The 10,381-nt window shown below is 43.2% G+C and overlaps 1 protein-coding gene across 5 annotated transcripts; it reads right to left on the reverse strand.

Annotated features, from left to right (window-relative positions):
• Positions 1-794: 794 nt before the first annotated feature.
• Positions 795-8,562, reverse strand: LOC146375324 (uncharacterized). 5 transcript variants are annotated; one of them, XR_014801936.1, is made up of 5 exons: positions 7,506-8,308; positions 6,886-7,016; positions 2,932-4,839; positions 1,540-1,661; positions 795-1,397 (listed from the first exon to the last, which is right to left on the reverse strand). XR_014801936.1 is itself a non-coding variant. In XM_084948353.1 (5 exons), the coding sequence occupies exon 3, from the start codon at positions 6,532-6,534 to the stop codon at positions 5,029-5,031; it is 1,506 nt and encodes a 501-aa protein (XP_084804479.1). In that variant the 5' UTR covers positions 6,535-7,016; positions 7,506-7,998; positions 8,097-8,562; the 3' UTR covers positions 795-1,397; positions 1,540-1,661; positions 2,932-5,028. The 5 variants fall into 5 exon arrangements, 4 of the variants coding, with proteins under 4 accessions (XP_084804479.1, XP_084804480.1, XP_084804478.1 ...); XM_084948353.1 differs by having other exon boundaries at positions 2,932-7,016; positions 7,506-7,998; positions 8,097-8,562; XM_084948354.1 differs by having other exon boundaries at positions 2,932-6,633; positions 7,506-8,562.
• Between the last annotated feature and the right edge of the window lie 1,819 nt (positions 8,563-10,381).

Raw genomic sequence — 10,381 nt, forward strand, 5'->3', positions numbered from 1 at the left:
GAATGATACACGTTTTATGACGACCAGACCGAAAGCATTCACAATGTAGGGTCTGTGTCTGAAACACATTGATGTATTGTTTAAAATTTCGCTACATACAGGAGGGAATGTTAAGATATTTTTTAGCATTGTGATTATGTTTAAGTTGTAGCTTCATTTTTAAGGTAATAGGAGCTTGTGGATTGGAACCACCACAGGGAAGGAAAGTGGAACCAGATGTATAGAGGAATGTGGTGACATACATACTACATCCTGAACTAATGGTCTCCCCCCTCTCTTACTCTCCTTTTAAGGAAATGTTTAAGTTTCTATACATACTAAGCTACCTCCTGTTTCAGAAGATAAGCGAACAGTTTTTCTCCTTTTAAGGAAATGTTTTCGTATCCTGAAAATGACACTCCTACTTCTCTGTAAGCTTGCTTGGTATAAATAAAGAATGCTCTGAGAGCCCTGGGCGGTTTTTCTGTCACATCTGTTGTGCGCACTTTGACAGCAGAGCAGATCGGACCGTAACCGCCCATGCGCATGTAAAAATTAGATATCTGAGTGTGACTTCATTTGCCTTTCTAATAACTTTTCTCTTCACAACCTGATGAAAGATCATTTACAGTGGCACTCTGTCAGGATCATTCTGACTGTAAGATCACTGTATTAATCTGAATCCTTCTGAAATGTGCTGCGAATGAATGCTGATGCAACTCACTGTGGGAAAGCTGTTAATAAAATGAATCTGTGACACATGCAACACATTCACAGAGGAAGAGGACACAAAGGGAGGACACGCAGAGGCTGTGTTGAAGTCAGAAATCCAAATCTTTATTAAAAAACAGGCGGCGGTAACAAACAGGAAGACAAGCAGTCCATCAAACAGTCTACAGGGTCAAACATACAGAGAATTCAAACAGCAGTAAAAAATAACTGGACACTGAAAAACTTAAAGCAATGTGTGACGCAATAAAAGGAAGCAGCGCAGTATATTCACTGAATTATCATCAATTACAAAAGAGAAAAACGACGATTTCTAAGGATTATTTTCTTAAATGCAGTTAGAGTGTGGCTGGTAAAGATGGAAACATACAGAATGTAAACTGTGTGAGTTTGGTGAACTTTGTTAGTAACAAATGAGGTAAAAAAACAACAACCCCAAAACAGACAAAACACAGAAAGAGGCTCTCAGTATTCATTAATAATTAGAAAGAAAAATTCTGGTCGTGGATTTTTACAGTCTTAGTTCCGCTCGCTGTCATCATTATAATCATCATGATCAATGGCGAGGTCCTGAGGTGGGTGGGGCTGTCTCTGGTGATGTCACCATGAAGGAACAGCATCTGGCACGTGTTGGTGAAACATCTCAGTACACTGGTGTAGTTTCCTCTCCAGCTGTTTGACATGTGACACTTGAACATTAAGGGGAAGAAGAAGAAACAGTGTTAGGTCAGGTGACCACATGGTTTCTAAAGTAACTGACAGGAAGTAACCAGGCCGTTAGAAATGGATGGCATGTGTTTAGAGTTACTGGAGTTGGGTAACTCTACTTACCAAAAGCAGAAGCACACAGATGAAGGATCAGATGCTGAATGTTGCAGGAACATGCTCATGTGTGGTGGTCATTCAGTGCTGCTCCGGCAGGTTAGACAGTCCAAGACTGATATGCTGCCCATCTGAGAGTTTGAAAACACACATGCAAAGATTTATTTTGTATTACAGTCAAAGTTGGATGTTCATTTTTGTCCTTTAAAAATGTTTGTGTATTTGAAAGCACTAACATTTAAGGATGACTTGGATTGTCTCCTTTAAAGGGGAGACAAGTGTATCCACTGTTACGGATTCAAATATTGGGGATGGATACAAGAGGAAAAGTCACAATAACAACACTGGTCCGGCCGGGTTGAGTCAAACGATGATTTTAATGATCACACGCGTGGGAGATGGACACCGTACGCAGACAGCATCAGATCTCACCCCAAAAATCACATCACAATAGTTTTATGAAATCAGGGTATTAGAACGCCCCTTCATGCGTATGACAGGTGCAATACAATCAATGTTGACCATTTTATTTAACACAGCAAAAAGAACATTCTCTCCTTCCCGAGGACAGGCACTGACTCCCGCCTATCTCCTGGAGCCAACTGTCCCCTGCGGAGACACAATATTGCAGCTACAAGGATTTCCAGATTGGTTAAGGTGATCAGTGTGTAATGCTCTAAATCAAGTATGTAATATTAAATGAATATTGTTTAATCAATTGCCACTACTAAAACATAACAAAAGATATAACTGAATACAGAATCGCAAAGAATAACATGATATCAGTGTTGTGTAAGCGCGTGCGGCCTTCTATGCTCAAAGCCTTTCCCTTCCATAGATCAGCCAGACATTCGCGCTGACTGTAGCTTTTAACCCTTATTAATTTGAGCACAACTCTATAATGAGCAACAAACAGCAATATGTATGAGATGATCATGGTAACACCTGCAATGAAAGAGCATATGATTATTCTGGCACTTGTAAATGGAAAATCAACCTGAGGTTATAACCATCACTGTAATACAAATGTCAATGTAATGTCAAAAGCTTTAATCAAAGGTTAATTAAAGGCTGCTTATATGATTCTTATATGATTATGATTATATGATTCTGAGGTTTCCATAATGCCGATGATAAAATAACAAAATAATAAAAGAAAAGAAAAAGAACACCCCTTTTATCCCACAGTTCCCTCTGTTGACCTCTGGAGAATCCAGAGGTCACAACACTGACAGTTGTGTCATGTCACTCCTTGGCCTACACAGCAGGTCCTACGTACATCATTGGCATCATGGACATTGGAGTGATAACTCTAGGCTCCACTGCCCTCCTAAACATCATCACTAACACTCTTCTGGCACAAGGAATGAGACAACAACAACAGGTAACCATAATACATACCGAAACAGATAAAGCCAGCATGACCGACACAATAAGCCCCTTCCATCGTCCGAACACTGAGGTCAGCCAGCCCTCCAGCGGATTGTCAATACCTGAGTGATCATGCATAGTTTCAGAAAGGCTCTTTAGGCCCTCCAGAGCCCAAGTCACTGAGCCATCTGGAGCAGTGTTGTTGGGAATGAAGGTGCAGCACTGATCGCCAAAGATGGAACAGACGCCCCCTTTTTCTGCCAATACCATATCAAGGGCCATCCTATTCTGCACGCCCATTAACGAGGTCGGACCCACCTGCTCCGCCAACCCCTCCATGCCATCTTTGGTGAGGTTAGAGAGTCTCAGCACATTATAATGAACATAATTTATCCTATCTACGTTCTTGTTTGGGGTCACTGGAAAGAAAGCAGAGATTATTGGAATATTCTCAAAACCGGCTGCTATTTGATCAGCGAGTTTAAATTCATTTGGAACTCCCCTGGGCACTCCAATGGAGTCAATCCAGGTGGGGGAATTCAACCTAGGGTCGTATGCATGTGTGCCATCAAAGCCTGTCTTCATTAAAATGTGTCTTTTGCGTTTAGCTGCCAATGTGCGCGTGTTGTGTTGTGGAATCGCTTTTACCTGGTTTCCAATTAGCATAAGTGGCGCCCCTAGTCTCACCATTGCGCATGTACCCACGCTCCCCACAGGAACACGAACCACAAGAGTCCTATGCCCGCAATAGTAATACAGCCCGCTTCTAGCCCATGTTCCAATTACGGTGGCTGCATCACTCACATTGTTGGTGGTCCTACCCGTCCGGGTGACCGAACACCAATTTGGATCGATTTCCCCTAGTCGATATTTAACTTTATCTGTGGAAAAAGTAAAACACGTATAGTTATCTTTTCTGGGCATAAACGGTCCTGCTCGCGTGAGTTTGTCAATAGGGGGAAATAGACTGGACAACACAGTGCAGTTCCCCGTATTAACAACTTCTCTAGTCATTCGCAACATACAGTTATAGCCCCACTGATCCTCTGGATGCAGCGGTGCTGGCTCAGTAAATAAACGCGGCCTTGCGGAAGCACAAGCTACACAGTTAGACACTTTCTGTTCTTTAGCGTTTTGGGCCATCCAGTCCAGCCAGATGTTGCTGTCACTGAACCCGGTGGCGCGTTCAATCAGATCTTGAGGTTTTAACGTGCTGTAGTCCACCGAAACGACTTGTCTAACTTTTGGTTCCTGTTCCTCTGGTCCAGCCTCCGACGACCCGCTCCCCTCTTGCCCTGTAAAAGATGCAACAGAGTTCATTGGATTGGGAATCACGTGTGTTGTCATTTCTTCTCTACCTGGCGACCTGGGATTAGTCTTTTCTAGAAAATTAACTTTAATTAACACTTTTGGATCAACCCCAGCTGTTTCCACCCCCAAGATTAGATATACAGGTTTTTCCCGACGCCAATTACCTAATGATAAGGTTAACAGATTTTTAGATGGGCTGTAGTCCCTTTGAAGTTTAAGCTCATTTTCTGGTCCTAATTCTGGCGGTTCCCAATTTTCCCCAGTGCAACCCCTTACCTGATCCCAATTACGGCACCAGCTGTCATAAGGCCGATTTCCCCTTTCGCAGTGTGTACTCACTGAATAGTCCCAACAGACCCACACATTATATCCCCTCCAGCTACTGCTTACATCCTGACAATTAAAAACATCACACAGATCAAACGTGAAAGAAGTTGTGGAACCCTTAACATAATCTAATTCTACTCCACCGTATGTGCTGAGACACTCATCCTTTTTACCAGAGACCTCGCGCTTCGTTCTCGCCCACGGCCTGAAGTCACTAAGGATCACGAGTGGTGTAAGTGGCGTATCAAACAGCGCCGGGCCGGCCTGACCTCCGTGCTCAGACAGTTTTCCCTTGTCGGCCTGCAAAAAATAAACCAAAAAACATATAGCTGTGATTAAAAACATCATCGACATTAAACCTATGGTATTATTGAACATTGTGATAGCCTTTTGAACTCTTTTCTCGTCACGAGTATCTGATTGTTGTGATGGCATGGTGTTGTGTGTAAGTTATGTTGTAGCAAAAAGTTCAAAGCCCTTTTTAGATGCTCAGTTTGGTGCCGCTCCCTTTCGCTGGCGCGGCGACTTCCTCCTAGGCTGCTCTTCTTTCTTCGACCTCCCGGGTAGACCACCGGTTGGCCCGTTGCACAGGTGTGAGGGTTTATTCTGCCTCTGAGTTTCACCTGTGTTGGGTGGAGATTGATTTCTCCCCACCAAGTCCTCGTGCGCCGCTGCGCACTGCGTCCAGTGATACCAGGCGTCGCCTTTCCCTCTCAGTTGAACCGCTGTAGCTGTCCGAGCCGACACCTCGTATGGACCAGTCCAACGGGGTTCCTTCCACTTGCGTTTGATGACCTTCAGCCACACTGCCTTTGCGTCCGGGACCTCTCCTCCTCCTGTGGGCTTTTCACAAGCCACCTGTTTGGTGAAACTGGACACCAGCGCCTTTAACTCGTTCCAATAGTCTGCGTGAGACCTGTTCCCTCTGGTGTCCTGTCCCACCGAGCCCACCGTCCAAGGGGCCGGAAACTGTCTCCCAGTTTGCAGCTCGTACGGTGTGACGCCCACTTCCGGTTTGACCGCTGGCTTGGGATTGTGTGCGCCACAGATTAAACACATCCTGGCCTTTTCCCTTATCATTTCTTTCAACTCAGGATGCCACCAATGACACAAGTTTCTCTCCATCTGTGCTACCCCCACGTGGGCAAGTCCGTGGGCCTCCTCCACCTTCTGTTTTGCCATTTTGGCTGTCAACACGGGGCGCCCGTCTGGCCCCCTCCACAAGTGTCCATCCTGCCAGGCTCCTTTGTTTTTCCACACCCCCTTTTCCTCTGGGGATGCCTCCTCCTGAGCCTGTTTGACTTCCTCCGTCATGTTAGTGGATACTTCCTCTTCTGCAGTTACCTGTATCATTTGTTTCCGTCCTTTGTAGTCTGCCGCCTCTTTTGCGGCTTCATCTGCTTTCTGGTTTCCTTTTGCCACCATGCTGGTTCCTTGTGAGTACGCTTTGCATTTTATGATACTCACTTCATCTGGGTCAGCCAAGGCCTTTTCCAGTTCCTCCATTTCACTTTTGTGGCAGATAGGTGCATTGGTTGCTGTTCTGAATCCTGCTCTTTTCCATTGAGCCAGCTCCACATGAGCTGCTCCGAATGCATACGCTGAGTCAGTGTAGATGTTCACTCTCCTATTCTTAGCTAATCTCAAGGCTCGAGCTAGGGCTATCACTTCAGCTCTCTGTGCCGACTGCTGTCCCCCAATTCTTCCTGCTTCTTTGACCTGATACTCCTCTCCTACTCTGCAGACTACCGCATATCCTTCTTTCAGTCCTTCTTCGTCTCTGTGGCAACATCCATCAGTGAACCAGTCCTCAGCTCCAGGTATAGGTTCTGCCTTCAGGTCCTCTCTAATTTTTTCTTCAACCTGTGCTCTTCTGACGCAGTCATGGGGTTCCCCTGCTCCCATTAAATCTGCCATGTTTGCTCCTTCATGTGTGAATGTTAGATTTGGGGCCTCTAAGACTTTGCTCAATCTCTGTTGTGCCCGTGGTGACATACTAAATGCTTGTGAGTTCACGTATGCCACTATGCTGTGTGTAGCTCTACGTCACTTTACCTGGATGATGACTCCTCTCCCCCTCACTCAGAAACACTCCTAATATAACCAAGCAAATAAATAATATTGAAGATTTACTTACATCATTACAAAAACAGCAAAAACATCTCCCTTTGATTCTATTTCTCCATTCCTGCTGAACATCAGGCAACAAATATCTCAATAAATCACAGTAAAATGTAAAGCACATATTTTCTCTGCTTTGTCTAACCTCTGCAGAGCCTCTGTCAAGAAAAACATAACTGTAAGCATAAAACAAATATACATTTCATAACACGTCACTGGACAAACCTTGGTCAGTTGATTTCCTCTGTGCAGTGCAGACGAACATCAGTCAGCAAGTGACTCTGCTGGTTCTTCTGAGGAAACACCACCGTCTCTCCACACCGTCACCATCTGTGAGCACAAACTGCCGCTCTGCTCTGCCAGCATGTAGGAAATCACATATCACACACAGGGGTGAAGAAACATCAGAGCTCAACTTTGGATACTTTAGATCTTAACAGATCAAAGTAGCTCTTAGTTTCAGCAATCAGTGAGCAGACAAACAATGATACCATACTGATTCTGTATGAATACAATATGGTATTTTCAATACAGGTGTCAAATTAATTTATTAAAACTAATACAGATATATGTATATTTTTTTTTGATAAATTAGTTTGCTAAATTATAAGAATATATATTTTTATTTTTTTTTCATTTAACAATTGCAACTGAAAGAAATTAAATATTGAACAAAAATATATTGTCACATTCTGAGCATGCTCAGCATGCTGACAGACTTGAAGTTGCTACAGATTTTAAGAAGTGATAATTATAGGGAAGAAACTTCTCTTTTTCATCCGTTTAATCAAACATTTGATGCCTCAGCTGTCTCAGTCCTATAGCGTTCTGCAACTACAACTAACCTGAAGCTTGGATTTGGCTGCAGGTGCCCCTGTACATCCTTCTCAGCAGCACACATGTGGGTACCATTTAATCACACTTCTTCCTGAGCTTTGCTTCATCACAAGACCAAAGGTGGCATCCCGTGTCACAGTCTTATCATCATCCAGAAGAAACATTTGAAGAAACATCATGGAGAAGAAACATTTACGCACCTCCTGGTTTTGTTTTCTGATCCTGCGAAAAGACTGAGGACAACAAAGCCCAGAGAACACGAGATACACAACATCCAACATTCAGACTCAACAGCCTCCATAAATGAAGAGCACCAGGTTGGTTCAGTTATAGTAGATATAAGCATACTTCACATTACTGGGTATGAATAATAATGAGGAGGCAAACTTTGAAGATGCAGAGCATGATGTCCCATCATCAGACTGTAAACAAACATCCACCAGGCTTCTTTGTTGGCAAAATTGATGATTCTCCTATCAGGGATCAGTAGCGTGTATTAACCTGTGGTATAAGCAGCAGTCACTGAAATATTACTCTTTCAGATAAGAAATCTAGCACATAAAAGCCAGGGTGGGAGGGATCTCTGCAAACTGACTTACCTCTGCAAGTGTGAAGCTCAACAAAAATCTGACTCTCCAGTCACAGACAAACAAAAACCTCCAGCTGGGAGATAGAAAACGCTGTCTGGGTCTTGCTGGATGTTGCTGGTCAGAGTCCACACATTAGCAGAGTGCTTCTTGGTCCCACTGACCCATGTGGACAGCGACTGTGGAGAACTGTTCTGGAAAACAGAGAAGAGAATTAAAATAACAAAAAGCCAAACAGGATTTCCACAAAGACTCTCTTGGAATCAGCAATCAAAAAAATCACTGGTTCATATTTCAATTAAATATGAACAGGTTCCTCAAATGTAAGCAGTTCAGATCTGATTTAATTTAATTTCCTTCACACAGCACATTCGTCCAGGCTGACAGGTAAACATAGAATTAATCTCAGGTAACATGACTCATAGTAGAGATTCAGTAAGAAAGATTGCAGGCTCAAATATTATTACCACACAATCCAAGGACACACCAACAGCTCAGATTTGTAGAACTATTTAAACAAATGTCTTCTGAATATTCAATTTAGGTTCACAGTGGGAGGGTGGGAGGTGTCGTGGAATTTTTTAAATAAAGTCTGCAACACAGAAAGAGCTGTGATCAAGCTATTTATTACTGCGCCAACACACATCAAACATCACAGTTCAGTCATGTCAGCGCTGCCGCAGAAGTGGTGCTCCTACTCCTTTATGCATTCCAAGGAAGAGGGAGGAAGTTACAAACTGATCCTACCACACTTCACGTGCCTCGCTATGAAACCTAACCGATCAATGGTTAAGCTGTTTTGTGCCCTTGGCCTTATCAGCACCTGTAAAGGGAGTTGTTTTCTCAAACTGCTGACGCTGAAGTAAGTTCATCTAGTTTTAGAAACTTTCACTGAACAGTCTATAACAGTGTCACAACTAAGCATATGCATAAGCACTTAAATACTTTAAATGAGAATAACAGAAAATTTCTATTAAAAAGGCTAGAGCCTGTCCCAGTAGTCATAGGTAGAGCACACCTGGACAGGTCACCAGTCTGTCAGAGGACTAACACAGAGACAGACATCAGAGTAACAAATCTATTTAAAATTAATGTAAGTTTGCTGCAGCTGTATGTATGAACATGTGTTTCTGTGCTCACAGTCCACCTCTCAGGAAGCTGCAGTTCACTTTTAGTCAACTTTAAACAGACCTCACAAAAGGCTGATGTGGCTGGATCAGTAGTCTGATTTAAGTACGATAGCTTTGGCCAGGGATTAATCTGGTGCATCGCTTCACTGCAGTCTTACGTATTTTCCCCACACCTGAATAAAAAATACTGATATATACAAATAACAGCTTCAGCTGATGCAGCCTGACTCAATCCTAGATGTTCAGCACACAGAGACACAGAGGTGCCGTTTAAAGTTTAGTGTTAACCTGAGTCACTGATCATTTGCAGTATTACAGAGTCTGGCAGTCTTTGCATGATGTCCACGTCACTGTACGTTTCTAGCTGACTCTCAGGTGTGACAGGTGTGCCAGCAGGAAAGAGTAATAATAACCTGCATCCTGAGGTTTGTCATGCAGGATTAAAGGAGCCAGGCTTTGTTCACACAGCTAGGATTGTATTTTACACTGACCCTGGGTCAGTATAAGTATCATACAGTTTAAACGAAGCACTGAAACTTGCACATATTTATTACAGATGCACTGAAGCTAATCGAGATATTTGCTGTCAGTCTGTGGCTGCGATTAAACACTTTACTGGAAACTTTATTAACTAGTACCTTCATCAGTCATGACAGAAGCTAATATTTCTGTGCTAACATCGTTTAACCAGTAACAGCTTTCCTCCAATATAAGCTAACGTTTACACCGTAACTTTAAGCTAGCACCACAAAGACGGTAAAACACGTAATAATATCTACAAATGCATCTTAAAGCTGTTATATTAGCACTCGGTGTATTACTAAGATAACCACATTAACATTACTGACACTCGCTGACTTTTAATAGTCATTCTATAAATGCTGTCCGTTTAAATGGTCTTACCTGTACACACTGCATATCCACCGGATTCCAGCCAGAGTGGATTCTGGAGTCTTCCCACGCTCCTGTTAGTGATCCTCCATCTGGATGGATGAGAACAACCTTCTGAACAATCTAGCAGGAGATGGCCCATATCTATGGGACTGATTTGTGCTAATAACGCCCATTGTATGGACTGATAACAGCCGAAGCGGGTGAATAAAGTCACCCAGTAGCTAGCTGTGCCATTACCCAGCATACATCACTCCCTCCATAAATGCAATAAAC

Source organism: Perissodus microlepis, chromosome 13, assembly GCF_051167445.1.
Source record: "Perissodus microlepis isolate ML-2025 ecotype Zambia chromosome 13, ASM5116744v1, whole genome shotgun sequence".
NCBI classification, from domain to species: domain Eukaryota; kingdom Metazoa; phylum Chordata; class Actinopteri; order Cichliformes; family Cichlidae; genus Perissodus; species Perissodus microlepis.